General features: G+C 36.4%; 2 protein-coding genes across 5 annotated transcripts; both read left to right on the top strand.

The window, feature by feature from the left end:
* The first annotated feature begins 25 nt into the window (after positions 1-25).
* On the top strand, positions 26-3,987 carry LOC131777695 (glucosamine-6-phosphate isomerase 2). Its single transcript, XM_059094018.2, has 5 exons — positions 26-101; positions 844-978; positions 1,171-1,455; positions 2,008-2,192; positions 2,531-3,987. Exons 2-5 carry the CDS (start codon positions 855-857, stop codon positions 2,813-2,815), a joined length of 879 nt encoding a protein of 292 aa, XP_058950001.1. The 5' UTR covers positions 26-101; positions 844-854; the 3' UTR covers positions 2,816-3,987.
* A 1,356-nt stretch (positions 3,988-5,343) lies between these two features.
* LOC131777725 (potassium voltage-gated channel subfamily H member 6) lies at positions 5,344-18,389 on the top strand. 4 transcript variants are annotated; one of them, XM_066161898.1, is made up of 7 exons: positions 5,344-5,546; positions 12,650-13,090; positions 13,405-13,783; positions 14,094-14,293; positions 15,449-15,701; positions 16,224-16,432; positions 16,793-18,389. In XM_066161898.1, the coding sequence occupies exons 2-7, from the start codon at positions 12,653-12,655 to the stop codon at positions 17,249-17,251; spliced, it is 1,938 nt and encodes a 645-aa protein (XP_066017995.1). In that variant the 5' UTR covers positions 5,344-5,546; positions 12,650-12,652; the 3' UTR covers positions 17,252-18,389. The 4 variants fall into 4 exon arrangements, with proteins under 4 accessions (XP_066017995.1, XP_058950032.1, XP_058950031.1 ...); XM_059094049.2 differs by lacking the exon at positions 5,344-5,546 and adding an exon at positions 7,226-7,416; XM_059094048.2 differs by lacking the exon at positions 5,344-5,546 and adding an exon at positions 10,087-10,278.
* The last annotated feature ends 220 nt before the right edge of the window (positions 18,390-18,609 follow it).

Genomic DNA, 18,609 nt, shown 5'->3' with positions numbered 1-18,609 from the left:
GCTACCGCTGATTATGAGCTTTGTATTTGCACTCACCGACTGCACGCGACCACTCTTCGGGGCATTGTCTCCTACTTACTCTCTTGCAAGTTCGTTAGATTGTAAGTATATATCTTGGTTTGATAAGCTTAGTTCATAATTTTAAAGTGAGTGTTTAGATAACTAAAATTAAGCATGCCTTCAAGTTATAATCTTAGTTTGATGATCAGATGTAATCATCACGAGAGTTGTGAAGATAGTGGTCGTCTGGTCATTACTGATACTAAGAGATATGTTTAGGCTCGGTGGACAATATCAGCCACCAATTCTTTTGATATTGCATATTTTCTCTATTCGAGACTCCCCATACCCCTCCCTCATAAACGTTATTCTTAATCATTAAGTTGTAGGGTATACTTCCACGCCCATGCCACCCATAGTGCCTCATGAGGTACAGCTGGAGTATTTATGATATGAACCCCACTCGGTAATGACATCTTTTCTCTTCCCCCTTTTCTTACAGCCACCCAGCGATTATATAAAACTGATACCATCCTCTTTTTTGTTTTTGTTCTCTGCTCTAGCTTTTTGTGTTTCTCAACAAACTTAGACTTGTTATTGCATTTAATTAATAACCAAAAACTGTGACCTGAACCAAACGTTAAGAAAGAAAAACTGGGGTCGCCTTTTAAACCTCTTTGATTGTTGTATGGTATGGCTTCCACTCCTTTGTGGAAGAAATGTGGTATTGTTAGTGAATGATATGAATGATTGTAGGTAAGAATTAGTGGTAAAAAGAACCTGTGAAGGAAATATTAAAGCTTTTGTTTTTATCTTGTCTTCTTTTCTTTTGTCACTTGAAAGAAAAACACATCATGAGGCTTGTCATCTTGGAAACATATGAGCAGGTGTCAGAGTGGGCAGCAAAATATGTGAGAAATAAAATACTGAAGTATAATCCAGGACCTGGCAAGTGTTTTGTACTTGGTCTACCAACAGGTACTGAAATGAAAACTTGCCATTACATTTCCTATTTACTGCTGAGTTGCTGGTTCGCATAAAGTTGACCAGCTTTCAATAGTAAGAACTTTGTTAGCTTTAAATGTTTAAAAATATTTTAAATAACAGGGCAAGAAACCTGATACTAACAGTGCTTATTGCTGAAAAAGGGAATTTTACATCTATTCTCAGGTGGCACTCCTAAGGGCATGTATAAGAAGCTGGTAGAATTCTACAAGAAAGGGGAGCTTTCTTTTAAATATGTTAAAACCTTTAACATGGATGAATATGTTGGACTTCCTCGTGATCATCCAGAAAGCTATCACTCTTTCATGTGGGAGAATTTTTTCAAGCATATAGACATAGACCCAAGTAATGCCCATGTGTTAGATGGCAATGCTTCAGATCTTGTCAAAGAATGTGAAGATTTTGAGGCCAAGATCAAAGATGCTGGTGGAGTTCATCTGTTCATTGGAGGTATGTACATATTCTGTAATGGTCTTGATCATGAGAGGCATAGTGTAGTACGCCTTAAATGTCATTTTTAACTTCATTGTATCACCATGATAATGATAGGAATCTCATTCTTAATATTATAATGACTGTCTTAATGTGAACTCATCTCTGCATCACCATTATCAGCATCATTATCATCATCATTATCATCATCATTATCATCAAGCTCATTCCTGTCAAACCTTTGTGTCTGTCATCTCCATCCTCAGCCAAGTAATTAGCTACAGATGCAAATAGTATTTCCTGATGCTTACTAGTGTTCTAGTGATTTGGCAAGAGAAGGGAAAAAAATAAATAACCGAGAATTTATGGAAAGATTTTACCATTTATGACTCAAATTGAGGATCCTTAAAACTCCGAGTTTACCCATTTTTGGAAAGTACTACTCCTCAAGTTTTTTATTACCCCAGGCACCAACACTCCCTAGGTAGATTGAGCATGACATAAAGCTCTGTTTTATTACTCTCTGACCATGCTTAACTAACCCATGCCTTGCTTTGACAACCTTTACAGGAATAGGAAGTGATGGTCATATTGCATTTAATGAGCCTGGCTCATCATTAGTTTCAAGAACACGAGTCAAGTCCTTGGCAAAAGAAACCATTGTAGCCAATGCACGGTTCTTTGATAATGACATGACCAAAGTACCAACAATGGCTCTTACTGTGGGTGTGGGCACTGTGATGGATGCGAGTGAGGTACAGTCAACAACACAACTTTAATAATTATTCTTTAGTGCCTGTCTGCTCAGGATTACAAACAGCCCAAGTATTGTTCAACATTTTAGGGTGTCCACACAGAATTCAGGATACAATGTAGAATGATAAGTGTCATATCCATCTTTCTTGGGTGTGTAATCTAACCATATTAGGTTGAGGTATGATGAGTTAAGCTGAGACTTTTTCACTATGTATCGCACGTTAGTTGTTTCTTTTCACATTTGCCATTTCTTTTTCTTGTCAAGATTTTAGCGTGGAATACATCCTGGGCAGGTTTTGAAATTTGACTAATTAACAATCATTTTTATATCCATCAGGTTCTTATTTTGATTACTGGTGTACACAAAGCATATGCCCTGCGATGTGCAACAGAGGAAGGAGTCAATCACATGTGCACTGTGTCTGCCTTCCAGCAACACCCAAGGACCATTTTTGTAGTTGATGATGATGCCACCTTGGAGCTGAAAGTCAGAACTGTGAAGTATTTTAAAGGCCTAATGGATGTTCACAATAAGCTGGTAGAAGATCCTCAAGATCCCACAGATGCACCACCTAGTGCCAAGAGGTTGAAATCGGTTTCAGATGATGATGGAAGAAATTAATGGCTTTTCATACCTTATCTGCGTCAGGTTATTTTCTACTAGCCTCACTTTACTAAATATTTCCTCTTTGAGGTGAGGCTTAACTCAGATCAAAGTTATGTTGACTTAAAAATAATTCTGATTCAAGTTGCATGGACAATTGTTCAGATTTATTTTTTGATAGAAATGGAGAAGACTTAGTGTCCATCGTATTGAAATACAAATGGTATTAAACGTAGTAGTTATGGTGAAAGTTGGAAACCTGAAAAACTTTTAGTAACAATTCAAATTTGTTCTCAAAGAACCAAGAATGGTGATTACTGACTTAATAATAAAAATTACAATTTTCTTGAATGTGATTGGTTTAAAAAAATCCTATTTTCCACCAATTCACGTGCCAAGTTGTTATTGGACATTTTAATAAGCCAATCACATTCAAAGTTGTAGTTAAAATCAACCATCACATTCAAAGTTGTAGTTTAAATTAGCCAATTACAACCTTGGTTTCAATCACCACAGAAACAGTGCACAGACTGCTAAATTGTGGCTTTCTCTTGATGCAAATTTTCCCTTTCTTTCATAACTTTTTTTTCTTTTCTTGGGAGTTGTAATGTTTATGATTAATGTAAATATGACATGTCGTCCGATTCAGTCTGTAATCATACGAGTTATAACAAAATTGTTGCTCGAAAGATTGGGCGACCACTTCTCACCTTATTAACAATAAATAAATTATTACTATTACCATTACTAAAATCGGACTAGCGCGCAGAGGGAGTCAGATTTGTTTATCACCATAACTCATAAGACCAGTTGATATTGATAAGAGAGCGTTATTGCATAATATATTCTTTTAAAGAGCAAAGTCAGAGAGAAGCTTAAGCAGGGCAAAGAAGTTTAATTGATTTTCCCCAAATCAGAGCTTAATCACCTTATTACACTACTGAAATTGTCTCAACTGATCACAGCTAAAAATAGATATGTTAATAGTGGTTTACACTGTAATCAGTCAAGGGACATTTGTTCAATAATAAGAAACGTGGAACTTGGAAATGTTTCTTAGTGCAAACGAAATTTGACTGTCGTTAAATTGGATTTAACTTGACAGAACTTTTTATGATAATTTCTTTATTTTCTTGATGGGCAGTTGTTAAAAGAAAGAGTGGTTTCCCAGAATAAAGATTGAGAATGTTTCAGCGACGTTTGTTTTTTTTAACATGTATCATTTACTACCGGTGTGACGTATTTTGTATTCATAGTTTCCATCAGCTCGGAATTGTCACAGTTGGGAAGTTATGTAATATCGTGACAAATTGTAATGCTAAAAATGACCTGATCAGAGCCAAGAAATCCTAGTATCTCATTTACGATGAGCCTTTAGTTTCTCTTCGTCACAAGCATTGACCTCAGTAAGATAAATAAAATCTGTATAAAATTACGGGTGCGACCGCAAAACTAATGATCACTGCGGTTGATGTCAAACTCTTTGCCGACACCAAGCGGTGTCTTTTATTGGTTTATTTTACAATGCACGTTTATTTTTAGAACTTTAATTAAGAAACTGAGTTGTTTTTTAAGCTCGTTATTAGAATAATGAGTTTAGAGATTGAGTTTGTTAGAGACAAGGAGGTCCAAAGAGGTTGTGTCAGCTTTCACTCTCCTCCGGTTCCATTCAGTGTGAGACAAGTAAGTGTGAACTCTTGTTTTAAGTCAGTTTACTGTATATAAAGTTGTCTTCCATCCCACACGTAAACTTTAGTCCCTAGAAAGCTTTTTTTTAGGGTTTACTAACAAAGTTTGAGAGGCAGACAACTCCACCTAAAATGTGAAATATCTCATTTTCTTTGTGGAAAATGGCCAAGTTGAGCTGTCTCAAAAAAAAAAGAATCCATGAGAAAAGTACACCCAATTTTTTTGTTCCAATACACTCTTGCTCTCAAGCAGAGTCCTCGAAAACCATTACAAAATTAATACTTATTATTTATTTCAATAAGTTATCATTTTCTTTGAAAGCCACTGAACCTTATGTTAAGAGAGAGGTTATTCTAAGTTGAGCTAACAGCGCTTTGAGTTAACAGTCAGTTTAACATAGTCATATCTGGAACTAGTTAAAATTCGATTTTTAAAAAACAAAACTAATCACGTAAACACCAAACTAATTCTGGATACATTTAAATCATGTTATGTTAAATATTTTACTTAAATGACAAGCAGAGGTTACTGTTTAAAATTAAGACAGCCATAGCTGTCTGCCCCTTGGATAGAAAGTCTTAAGTTAACATTTTCCTACAAAGGACTTTAAGGTTTGAAGTAATGACCAAACTTCTCTATTAATACGTGGAATCACAAGGCCTGATAATGGACCAAAAAAATTGTTCAATAGCTTTCAGCGAGAAAAAACTAAATTCTCAAAGTTGAATTATTTATTACATTGTCACCAGTGGATCTCAACCTTCTCATTGGATGTTCACGGCCAATCTTGATTTTGATTAAACTTTCCATCAAAAGATAAGATTTACTTTGAGGACATAAATTAGCGACTATTCAAACCGCTCGAGTCTAAACTTGTAATGTACAGCTTATTAAGAAGGACGAGCAGGAAACATGTCGGTGTTTCCTGCATGTGGAGCTGTTTCCAAGATTCAAATCTTCCAGCTTCTAACTAAGTTGGATTTATCAATTCACAGTCTCCTCAAATTCAGCTCTTCCGCTTTGCTTTGTGAACTTGACGAACTCGGCAAAGAGCTTTAAGGTAGGTAATAATTATTGTTTAGGCCACATTCCAACTCATCAACGAGATTGTTTTTGGCTGACACTAAATTTCTGACCGAGTGAATTAATGATTCGTTGCAGGTGGTATTTACATTCAACTGAATACTGTGTATAAAAAAGTTATGCTAAAAATTTTTCTTTGAAATACTTTGTAGTGATACAAGGATAAATAGCTCCAGCAAACTTGTAAAATGTTTGGGTAAATACATTGATCAGAACCCGAAACTGAGGGGTGAAGGTAACATCTCTTTACCAGGGGAGTGACCCTTCTCTTCATTGGAATTTAGGAGGACTACGGAATATTTTATCTCAATGCCGTCTATATCTTAAATTATTTTTCATACCAGAGGGTGGGGGTTATTCGCACCTTACGAGGCTACGACCCCCTTCTGCTTCCTAATTTCGCCATGTAAAATGTAAAACCTAATCCAAACAGAAGATTATCGAGATACATCAAAGAAGATACAAATACATTCAAGTCAAAACGAGTACTGCCACTCTTTTACGATATTTTGGAGGATAAACATGCTCCGTCGATTCTGATACGTCTCACTAAACTGACACGAGGTTCAAAAAGAGCTAAGGTTAGGCTATGTAGTTCTGGTGTGCCGCGCGATGTTTATCATATTTTTTTATTGTTATTTTTAACCGTGGACTTTTCGCCCGTAAGCTTAGTATTGTTTGTTAAGTGTACCTTGTGAAGACAGCTGTTTTCATAAAGCAATGAATATGTAAAGTGGGTAAGAGGACAGAATTCACCAAAGACATGTTTAAACCAGAAACCAAAACAGCTACTGAATTAATTTGTCATTTTTCTTTCCATTTCACTTTAGATAGCGATTGTTTTCTTGTACAATACCAACGCTTCCTTAATACTTAACTGACATGTTGGTCAAAAGCATATATCGAACCAAACATCAGCGTAAATGAAGATCGACACAACAGCAGAACATTTAATCCAGGCTTTTATCCGTGCCACAAAATAAATTTTAATCCTGGCTATTTAAGAAGGTTTAATTAAGTGGTTTCTTTCACGACAGTTTTGGCTTCATGTACCAATACTTTTCCTGCCTTATTAATTCTTTGTAATTCTTTCTTGAAAATCAATATTTTTACGACATCAAATTTAATTTCACTCTCTGTACCTCGAGGAAAACTTCCGATTTACTCTCGATTGGTCAGACACATTTTAACAAATCAACGGCAAAAACAGAACGTTTTAAGAGAAAATAGTTTATTTCTACTTACCTTGCTCTTGCCTTATTTGTCTACTAAGAGAGTTTTACCCGCTGTGTTATCTGTTTACCTTTTTGAAGCCCATTTCCCAACCATAACTGTTAACTTCGTTGCAGTCATTTCGAAAAGCGGGCTTTGTTAATTTTCAAAAAACTGAGATCAAAATAATAAAAGCAGGTGAGAATTTTTATGTTGAACTGAGTTAATTTGAACATCAAAGGCTCACCAAGCCCTTTAATTGTTGGAATTTCTCACAAAGTAAAAAATTAAATCTAATAAAAATGTGTGAAGCCGTTTTCATTACTAAGACTCACCAGCGACGCTAATTTGGGTAAACATCTGTCGAAGTTTTTCTCGGTTTCTGATTGGATAAGAAGAGCAGTAGAGAAAACACAACAGATGGCGTTTGCCCCTGGTCGAATAACAACGAATTTTGATCTTCCAATTTCAAGCAACCAGAACCACCTTATATCTGTAACTTTTCAAAACCAAGAAAAAATCTTTCTTTTAAAGACAACTGGCTTCTGCTCATTGGCAAAAGGACACATTATGTTTGTAAAGTAAATTGTCAGCCGGAAACTGAAATGCCGCGGTGGAAGCTCGTACGGTTTGAGGTTAGCATGTTGTTTTTACCTCTTCACTCCTTAACTTAACACTTGCTATTGTGTCTTTGACTGACATATGCATATAACCGCCGCGCAATGTGTTTTCTCGTGCGTTCAGTCGCGTTCATAACTATTTAGAAACCATCCTTTTCTCAGGTATACCTTACAAATTTCACAATCATGTTTGGTGCTGATCGCACATTTGAACGCAGTGTTTCGATCGTAATTACTCTTGTCTTGCGAGGCGAAGAAAGGGTTAAACAGCACCTTAAGGACTTATTCATTTTTAGGCTAAAAGACTATTTTTGTTAGTTTAGTTAATCCCTAATCGAATCATTCCAGCCTTATTTTTCTGTCTTACTTCAAAGGCAACCATGTCACAGTTTGCTATGGTAAAAAATGTCGCTCAATGAGATATTTATGATTCTAATATTCAAATATAATACATTGATTTTCAATTGCTTTCAGGAGATGCAAATATTGTTTGGTATAATTACAGCTTAGGCTTGTCGCATCTCACGCTATATTTGGGAAACCTCTGTGTTTAATATTTTCATCAGTTGCCAGCGGTGCATTGCGCACCGGGAATAGGAAAATTATTGTCCATGTTGAATTCTTTCTTTCTCTAAGAATGGGCCCATGTTGTCTTTTCCAGCAAAACTGCTGTGGCTTAACATTTTATATTCTGTCCACACTATTCCAATTGAATTTATACGTGATGATGTATGGACAAAAATGGAATACTTTTGGCAATTGTGAAGACTCGAAACATAAATAATTTACGTGCTTAATTTAACTGTTTGTTTTCGTTTCCTTCTTGTTATTTCGAAGCCGTTAATTTTAGGGCCTGCAAAACAAAATCAGACAACGCAGACTGGATATAAATCATTCTTAGCCGGTATTTAGCGACATATTTTGTTTATTACCAAACACAGTCCTTTATTATACAATTGCAATATACTCAGACGGAAACCAGCTAGTTCTAGGCCGCTATTTGAAAATGGCTCAATAAAATTTTCTGTTGTGGGAAATTTGAGACGAGCTTGCCTTGAATCCGTATTTTCGTACTCATTAAATATTCACCCTTGTACCGCCAATGCCGGCAAATTGTGATCTTACTAATCATTCAAATGAATCGCACTCTTTTGACACTTGCCAAATCAACTCATCGATAACAAAATGGTACCATGGGTGGTAAGTTCTTCTCTGTAATCAGAAAGAGAAGCATTCATGTCTTTGTTTTAAAGGACAAATTAACTCATTGATAACAAAATGGTACCGTGGGTGATAAGTTCTTCTCTGTAAATCAGAAGGAGAAGCATTCAAGTCTTTGTTTCAAGGAGATCTCTTTTAGCTCTGCCTGCGACTCAAGCCTGTTTCCAACGACCAATCATTTTTGTCGACGAGAGATTAGAAAGTTCTGTTGCTTCTGAGGATATGCGCCTATACCCACCTAAATGGCGGTGAATTTATTAAAGTCAGCAAAGGCGTGAAGACACCTAACGTTTGACATGCACTTAATATATCAATCGTAAATGACGCAAATTTAAACTTTCAACAACATTCAACTATCTTTCTTTTCTTACCAGTTATAGGTTAGGACTGAGTCAGCGAATCACATTCTTGAATTGAAAATTTTCAAGTTCCATTTATTTGTAAGTTCATGATGTTTAAAGTCATGTTAGGTCAACCTGATTTAAAATAGATAATTCTTAAAATTGTTCAAGAATGTTTCAATCTAACACGACTCTGAAGTAAAATTAACAGAAGGCAAAGTTTGAAAATTACAAGAAAAAGAACATCGCCTGGCACACAGATAAAGAAACCACAATTTGATTGGGCGGTTTAACTACGAATTTTCTGGTTGGGTATGTTTATTTGTCCCATATTTTGTGCTTTTTTCTTAATAGTATGAGCTAAAAAGAAAACTATTGACAGTTTGCCAAACGCTAAAAGTAGGGCCGGTCATGAAGGCCGGTCCGCCGTTCATGGTGGAAACTGTATCACCCTATGTAGCCAGACTGTTGAAATGTGGTCCTCTCCGCGATGTTGACAATGGTCATTTGCTGGCTAGAAAAACTAATGAAATTTGAACATTGTAAGCAATCAAAAATTCATCCTGCCACCCGCAACGGGGCTGACAAAGAGACTGAATAAACATATGTAGATTTTCATTCATTTAAACGTTGCAACCCGCTAAGAGTGAGATCAGACCGCATAACTAGATTGAGACAGCCTGAAAGAAGAGAGATCCCCTAAATGGGAGGAAAAAATAGCAACGTGAGACCGAGTAAGTGGAAGAGGAAAATTGGTTGAATTACGACAAATTGAGCGAGTAGAAATTTCAATTTACCTGTTTTTGCCGAAAGTTATTTGCATTTTGAGATAATTGGGGAATAAAATGATTAAAGAGCTCTTTGATTCTATCCGACTGGTGTTTAAGCACAGGTTATAAATAGTTGGATATAGCTCCGTGAACTTTGAGTTCACATTTCGTTTTTTTGGAGTTTTAGACACTTAAGCTTTCAAAATACAGTACATAGTGTCTTTGTAAACTTGCAATGAAAGGCATTATTCTGGCACCGTCTTCGTATGTGCGTGCACTGTCATTTCTCTGAATCCGCAAATGTGCGCGCGAAATAAAACTCCCGCTTGTGACGTCACTAACAGAGGCGACAAGACAACATCCTGCTCGCCTGAAAGATAATAGCATGCTACAACAAAAGCAACATGGTTTCGTAGTAGGCCGTCGATACGCGCTCATAATAATTCGTAAATTATATAGAGCAAGCGCGAAACATGTCGGCCAGTCGTCGCTTGCTAGGTGTTCGTAATGCTTCGTTTGCACCGCAGTTGGGAATTGAAGGTTTGGTAAGTGAATTAACATTTTACGATTGTGTGATACGTCTACAGGCTGACCAAAATGACATTTACACGTTACTGTACATCAGATGAACTTGACTTTCCCGACAACTTTTAAGTGTACGTCTAATAGAGAAATGAAAGTTGCTGAAATGTTTGGGATGACTAGATCTTTTTTTATTGCCGGAGGATCTTGATTGCAACAGCAGGTTTTTAAATTTAGTAGTTGCAGGTCATAATTTGGTAAGTACTTACTTAAGAATGTTATCGAGCAAGTTTCACAACAGCGATCGCAAGATAAATCATATCTTGACCATTTCATTATCTTTGAACGAAATATATTTACTTTCGAGGATTTTTGCCATTTCTTTACATTCCTGTGGAACCACGCAGCGTTCTTACTTTGCTTTACTATCTTGAAATATTCGTTATTTCAATATGAAAGGTTTAATTTAGTTTTCTCTAAATGTCCCTAAACGTGGATTCTGAGGAAATATATCGAAAGATAGTTTTTATACGCTTGAGAGCGAGAGGTATTTCCTTACTGGGTTTTATATTATTATATTTCTGAGATGACAAGAAAGCTATGAATAAAGCAACAGCATATAATAGATTCAGCTATCGCTGAAGCGACATGGGCGGAAAGTTTATAATCCACAACTTCACATTATTGCCAAAATATAAACTATTTTCTTTGTCCTTTGAAGATATACATGAAATATTAGCCCCAAATTCGAATATAAATTGCCTCTTTCAATGCAAGATTTCAAAAAAATTTTGCTGTCGTTTTATGCTTTAAAGTAAATATGTAATCGCATCTGAGATAACAAGAGTTATTCCTATTAAAAATGTAATTTATAGAATTTTTCTCCGATATTGTGTGGTCTGAAATGACAAGAAACTTCTTTTATCACGATTTTATCGAGCGCACTTTTTCTTCGCAAACCAGCAGGGTGCATATACGTCTGTCATAGGAAATGTAAATTCCATTTATGGTTCGCTTCAATCTGCGACCTTCCTGTTTCTTTTGCTGTTGCGTTGTAATATATCCCGCCATTGACACTGTCATGCAGTTTAGAGTTTCGTTGAAACAATATGCGCTGTTTCCCAGCGTTTATTTTTACGCTTTATTTCATCGAACTGGTCACAGTGCTCGTCATTAAGTAACTCTGGGAAAAGTTTATTCAGAGGCTGGCCACGAAGAAGTTAATTTCAAGGAACAGGTGAATTCACTTGATATTTTTAGTAGACCAGCTGCAATTATCTTGATGAAAATTTGCATTTTCCGAATAATTTCCAAAATGGGTCTCAATAAAGGATGAACGTTTTCATAGATCTCTTTTATAAAATCCTTTTATTTCAAATTAGGTCCCGCCTTACAATTTTTCCTATGTATCAGTTTTATCTCGCTTCAAGGATGATGAGGAATCCTTTTTTAGAAAATTTTGTTCTCGCTCGAATACAACTTTTAACCTTGCCTTCCATCGATTTGATGTTTATTGCAACTAAAAGATTTCGAAGCAAAAAGAGTTAAACTTCTCAAGTGTTTTAATACAAGAATGGGGCTAAACTTTTAAATGGGAATCTTCGAACCATCTAGATGTGCGAAGATGTCAATGATTTTATGATGTATGAGTTTTCATCACAATTAGATTGTGTCCAAACTATTCCAAAAAGTGCTTCCAAATTAGTAGTTAATAATTTAATCGCAGGAAGTCAAAAGGCTTATAAGATATCTGGAACACAAAGCACCGGACCCTGCTAAGGTAATTAAGGCAATTTAAGGCCAAAACAAACGAGAATTAAAAAATTCAGTACAAGCTTCAACCGTCCGCACTTTTGAAATATCACCCACAGGCCGGAATGTAAAACAAACTTCACGAAATTATGTCTCGAACTTTTAATTTCAAATAGATGTTACCTAAGTTTTTGAGCACTTGATGATTAAATTCTTGAATGAAACTACGATGTGTTGCCAGCTAGAGGAAGAAATTTCAAATAGTGTCTACTGTGTCGTCCTTTTACTGTAAACATTAACTCTCGAGTAGCATACGGTGTTTATCACATTGTCGACTTTGGTATTTTGGTTTGAAATTTTTAAGTGTGAGGATATCCGAAGTTGCTGACCACTGCTGTTATAAGTTATTCTCTCAGGATATGACGCGATCTCGATCAGTTCACTACAACCATTACAGAAGCCTGTGCCATATACATGTTTCGCAAAAGCGAAGAAAGATTGACAAATTAGTCGAAAGACTTTGAGCGAAAACTTTTACTGTGATACTCTCTTTGAATTTTAAAATCAAAGAGGCAGGTTGTACGTTGCAGACGCATTAATTATTATAAATCACGGGAGGTCTTATTTTGTCTCCTCTTGCAGGTGATGTCTCTCAGTCCCAGCTCAAATTCTCGGCCCCAAGCCCAACTCCATGCCTGCACAATCCGACATGACTCACTATTCAAGGCCGTGTGGGACTGGATTATACTTGCGCTTGTCATATTCACAGCGATAGAGATTCCTTTCTCTGTGGCTTTTCTAATGCCTCTACAAAAAGATAGAGAAGAGGAACTAGAAGAAAAAACAAAAGGAGACTGGAGCTTTCTCAAAGTTACCCCGCTGCTCGTCTTTAACCTCTGTGTGGACCTCATGTTTATTATCGACATTTTCATTAATTTTAGGACAACTTTTATCAAATTAAACACGGATGAAGTCATAAGTAATCCAAAGCAAATTGCTCTCCATTATTTGAAAACCTGGTTTGTGGTGGATTTTGTCGCAGCTATACCTTTTGAATTCATGATCACAACCAAGGTTGATTCGGTAGGTAACAACAATCTTGTGCCTTATTTAATAACCGCTGCCATTGCTGTTTTAATTCTCTTAAGTCGCTAAATCTTTTAAGCGACTAAGTGTCATTTTTCATTTTCATGGCAATGATTACACGTGACATATTAAAAACAACAACTTTACATTTTATCCCAGTTTTCTGGGTTTCGAACGATTATATTCTGAGAAGTCTTTTCTACGACAGACGAAAATTGGGGAAAGAGTAACTAAGAAATAACTGTGTTTTATAAAGTTGGAATTTTCAACGAGTTTTCAATAGAGGTAATACTTCATTTCAATTCATTCAGGCAACAACATTATTTGGACTTCTTAAGACCGCACGTCTATTGCGCCTGGTGAGAGTGGCGCGAAAACTGGACCGCTACTCAGAGTATGGCTTAGCGGTAGTCATATTGCTCACGTGTCTCTTCACCCTAATCGCCCATTGGCTGGCTTGTATCTGGCATGGTATTGGCTACTCAGAGAAAAGGAATGACATGGGATGGATACAAGAGCTAACGAAAAACTTAAACCTGAATAGTAATACAACAGGTCCAGATCTCCAGACTCGCTACATTACCGCTTTGTACTTTACTCTTAGCAGCCTGACAAGTGTTGGATTTGGAAATGTTTCCCCAAACACTGACGCTGAGAAAATATTTTCAGTTTGCGTAATGATAATTGGTGGTAAGACTGCAAGGACCCAACATTCATTTATTTTCAACTAGTTTTGTTGTATAGGTTCAGAAACAGTGATTCATCTTTTTCTGAGTTGAGTGATTCCTATCTTTACCAGTTTTTTCAATCCTTACATATAAACTGATCCTAGAATTGTAAGTGTTGAAGACCACAAAAAAAGAGCAGTTTGCCATTCAGTAGGCTTCCCTAACCCTTGTTTTCTGATTTTTTCTACATTTACCGCTTAAAGTGAAAATTTCGAACGATTATTTCAGTAGTCTGAATTTGCCATCTTCACAGCGGATTGTCCTTTCCACAGCTCTCATGTACGCCTCCATATTTGGTAATCTCACTGCTATCATCCAAAGACTTTACTCGCGTGCGTCCCGTTTTCACCGAGATTTGAGAGTCATCGAGGACTTTGTCCGCTTTTACAAAATACCAAAGGCCACCAAAGAGGAGTTGGACGAGTATTTTAGGCACGAATGGGCTTATACTAAAGGTGTTGACATGGAAACGGTAAGTTAGTTTTTTTCTTGCTCGTCTGCTTGGAAGGTAAACAGGCATGGACAAGCATCTCTTTAATGCGTGTTTATCAAATAGGATGTGTTAACAAGGCAAGACGCTAGAGATCGATGCATTTTGGAGAGAGCGGAACAAAATGAGAGATTATTCAGTCTGGAACACAATTTTAACGGGGCTTAAAGGGATGATGGCGATTATTTATAACATTAATGTCAATGCTCAGTTCTTCTGTACTCTCATATCCCGGTAGTTCGTGAAATGATTTAACCCTTTACTCCCATGAGTGATCGAGACAGAATTCCCTCCTAAAATATCAATACAATATAAAGCAGACAAGTGATGAGAATAAAGAAAAAATATCAGTTAATAATAATAATAATAATAATAATAATAATAAGCTTGGTATGAACTAGTGATCAGCATGATAAATAGTATCAATCAAAATCAAAGGACAAACCCTATAAAGAACTAAAGTATGAATTAAAATAACAAAATATATAGAAAAGCTAATACTTATTTTAAACTACATAAATGATTAGATTTATCGTGTTCTAAAAAATATTCAAAAACTATCGCCTTAAATTTAGATAAAGACTGTATCTCTCGAATGTCCTTTGGTAAAAGATTCCACTCCCTAGCAGCAGTACATTTAAATGACGTTTGACCCATTTTGGTCTTTGTAGCAACAATGTTCAATAAGGTAGAGTCTCTAAAATCTCTGGTATGAAAGGCTGATCTCTTAAGGAGATAGTTCTCTAATTGCTGTGGGCAATTTATGTTATGTATAATCTTAAAAACAAGATTAAGTCTTAGGAATCTACGTCTACTCTCCAATGATAATAAGGAAAGCTTACTACGCATTTCTTGAGAACATGTATTACGATTTGTAGAGAGGATAGTACGCATGGCCTGATTTTGTAACCTTTCTAAACGCTGTGAGTTGTTCTTTCCACAGTCCCCCCATACGATACAGCCAGGGGATTATAAGATAATCCATTACCAAATACTCCACACTAACATCACAAGAACTGTATGGGAGATAGTAAGGAGAATTACTAATGAGATCTTGAGAGTTAAAGGGTTAAATAAAGTTGATGGCCATACTTTTGAAACATAATTAATAATAAATCTTTTATCTCCTCTATCCAGGTACTCAACCGCTTCCCAGAATCCCTTCAAGCTGACGTTTGTCTCCATTTACACAGAAATTTATTCACAGAATGCGGGGCCTTCAAAACCGCTAGCGAAGGCTGTTTGCGGGCTCTTGCGCTGCGGTTCAAAATTCGACATTACCTGCCGGGTCATTTCATCATTAAACAAGGGGACGAAGTGAAGCGACTTTACTTCATAGCCAAAGGGAACATTGAAGTTGTGAAATCTGACGAGACCATGTTAACATTAGGTTGGGTCATTACATATTCACTTTACCTTCTTTTATATGCCCATGAAGTCAAATACACGTACTTCTTAACCAAATGATCTGAACAAGGAATTTTTAAAGGAAAAAGAAATAGATAAGATTCTGCTTACTTTCTGGCAAAGAGGCTACCCCCACTTTCTTTTTCTTTTCACTTTCTTTCAACCAGTCCTTAAATAGATAGATAAAACCCATGCAATCTTAAATACAGCAATAACAGAGACAATGGCAATAATGATAACAATTTAGAAGACAGATCGATAAAAATAATAATAATTCTCATTACAACTGTGTCTAGCATCACAGCACCATTCCCTTGCAGTCTTGTTCACTAGAAATGTTTCCCAGTTGCACGCCGCCTAAAAGTAGTTGTTCGTTTTGCACTTACATTGAGGATTTTAATTCAGATTAGGTCTGTTATCACGTTGTTCACTTTGGTAAAAAAAAAAGTCTGGTAGGTGTTCAAATAATTTGTATCTTAACCAACTCATGCAATTTTATTGACAGGCAAGGGTGATGTCATAAGTTGTGATTACAGCACGGTACAGAGTATGTACATCCCAAAGGCTAACGCCAGTCTTCGAGTTCAAACACACTGTGAAATCCATTCTGTTGCCTGGTGCGAGTTAGTTGCAGTTTTAAAGGCTTACTCGTCGTTTCGAGAAGAGTTCATCACACACCTCGAGTTGGCTTACAATCTTGGTCACGAAGAAGAGGTAGGAATGAGCGAAATAAAATGCACACTGCAGACATGCATCTTTCTAAATAGTATTTTGATATACAAATGTGTTTTGGCACATATGTGGAGATCTTTAACGATGTAACTGCTTGAGATTTATTGCTGAAAAATTAATTTCTGCATAGGCACATACCCTTAAGGAATATGTAAGGGACTGGCAGGCAGCTTTGAGTTGGTAATCATATCACATTCTCAGATCGCTTTTTAAGAAAGCTTTGTTGAAGTTGACTGACAATCACAAAGTTTATTGCTGCTTTGTCTTTAAAAAAATTCAGTCATTTTATCTTTTTATTTAATAGAAAAAGTTGCGTAAAGTTGTTTTATATTTTCTTCGCAGGAAGATGAAATTATCCTTTATAATGAAGAGATAAACCTAGGGTCTCGCAGACTATCAAACGCCAGATCAACATTTTCGTCGCGCTCAGGAGTTGATAAACTTGAACGAACAGGCTCACCAACTTTTATGATAAACGGCCGAATATCTCAACACCAAAATTCACCTGTTGTCAATTTACATTCTCGCCATCCTGCGGGAGGAAGTGAGCCCAAAATTCACACTCTTATGCCATCAATCCATTCCACTCTTCCATCATTACACTCGCATTTAACTTCAACTCGAGATCACTGTACGCACGGAAGAGAACTTAAAGTTCTCGAACAGCGGATTGATAAAATGGAAGCACGGTTGATAGCTATGGAAGACCGACTGACCGCAAATTTTGAGACAATTTTATCTCACTTACGAAGCAACGGCAGTGGTGGCTCCGCACCTGATCTTAGAGACACAAACGTTTGACGGGCTAATGAGTGATGATTTGGTCACGTGATCCATTTACGCAATTTTCAAGATCAACGAAGTGCCTTGCTTATTGCGGTTATTGGCGCTGTTGTAAATAAAGTGAAAATGGTGATCATATCTAGTTGTATAAAGCTTTAAAAGCTAACGAGAGACATTTATCGGGGCGTGAGACATTTATCGAGGCATGTGTACATTGTATAAACAATTCCGCATGCCACGAGTACAGCCCTTAAAATTGAGTCAAACAACGTGTCAATCCAAGGATGACAAAAAATAAATTCATTTTGTAGCAGGACGTGTATCCATAGAGTAAATTGTTTAAGGAGAAATTTATTCCTTCTTACTCTATTTACAACTTCTTTTCACTCTCACAACGGTTTGGACATCGCTAAAGGTGGCAGTATGGTGCATGCGTGTTGTATATGAAGATAATAATAGTCAGGCCCATTATAGAGGTCTCTGTGGCTCATTGACAGAGAATCAGGGCTCAGAATCCAAACTCCAATGGACAGATTCCTTGTTGAGGACCCTGTGACTGTTTATGACCGAGTTTAAAGTTGCCATCTTTATTGTTCTTGTAGCTTGCTCATTTTGTACAGAGTTAATGTAAATTAAGCTATACCATTCTGTTCTTGAATTTACTATGCTGCAATGCCTTCATAGGTTTTTTACTTCGTATGTTGGAGCTGTTAACCAGTATTCCTGATTGTAAAATTATTTTTATCGCATAAAAAAACTCGTTCAGCTTTAATCAATTACATTGAAGCCTCTAACAACCGAAAGTTAACCATTCAAAAATATGTTTGACGACAGACCATTACGGCTTTCATTAAGTTGTTCACGTTACTTAACACACTTTTAGCGCATTTCAAAGTTTTCACCTGATCTAACTGGTAATGATGCTATTATTGTGAGTGACACTACTTCAGCTCAGTGGAGAACATAAGCTTTTCAAATGAAACTCTTTTGGTTAAAAAAATGCCCAATATATTCATTTCCGTGGGTTTATTTATACTGATTTTGAGAACAAATCTATTTGAATACTTTTTCACAAGTTTTTTGTCAGGCAAGATAGATAAATAAATACATAATCTAGAAACTGATAAATGGTAAACAGGATTTGTAATTAAAAAATGTTTCTTAAAAGTATTAAATTAAAAGATTTGTTGACGAATATGATCTCTCGTCAGAACGTTTATTTTGTCTGTAGCATTTTCACGCGCGCGCGCTTGTCTTCGTTATCTCCCTATCGCGCGTTCTGATCACGTTAGTGTAAACTTGCATCTTACGAGTTCGTTATTTTTCTTTCGAAAAAATACCGAAGACATCTGTTTCGAAAGCTTTACCAGGAAAAA

This window comes from Pocillopora verrucosa, chromosome 14 (assembly GCF_036669915.1).
Source record: "Pocillopora verrucosa isolate sample1 chromosome 14, ASM3666991v2, whole genome shotgun sequence".
In the NCBI taxonomy this organism is placed as follows: Eukaryota; Metazoa; Cnidaria; class Anthozoa; order Scleractinia; family Pocilloporidae; genus Pocillopora; species Pocillopora verrucosa.
Note: the sequence above shows the minus strand (reverse complement) of the source record. Positions and strands in the feature narration are given on the sequence as shown.

Coding starts and splice junctions, on each gene's coding strand:
- LOC131777695 (XM_059094018.2), top strand. CDS start 855: ATGAGGCTTGTCATCTTGGAAACATATGAGCAGGTGTCAGAGTGGGCA. Junction 979..1,170: donor TGTACTTGGTCTACCAACAG/GTACTGAAATGA, acceptor ATCTATTCTCAG/GTGGCACTCCTAAGGGCATG. Junction 2,193..2,530: donor CTGTGATGGATGCGAGTGAG/GTACAGTCAACA, acceptor TATATCCATCAG/GTTCTTATTTTGATTACTGG.
- LOC131777725 (XM_059094048.2), top strand. CDS start 10,207: ATGTCGGCCAGTCGTCGCTTGCTAGGTGTTCGTAATGCTTCGTTTGCA. Junction 10,279..12,649: donor AGTTGGGAATTGAAGGTTTG/GTAAGTGAATTA, acceptor CTCCTCTTGCAG/GTGATGTCTCTCAGTCCCAG. Junction 13,091..13,404: donor TCACAACCAAGGTTGATTCG/GTAGGTAACAAC, acceptor CAATTCATTCAG/GCAACAACATTATTTGGACT.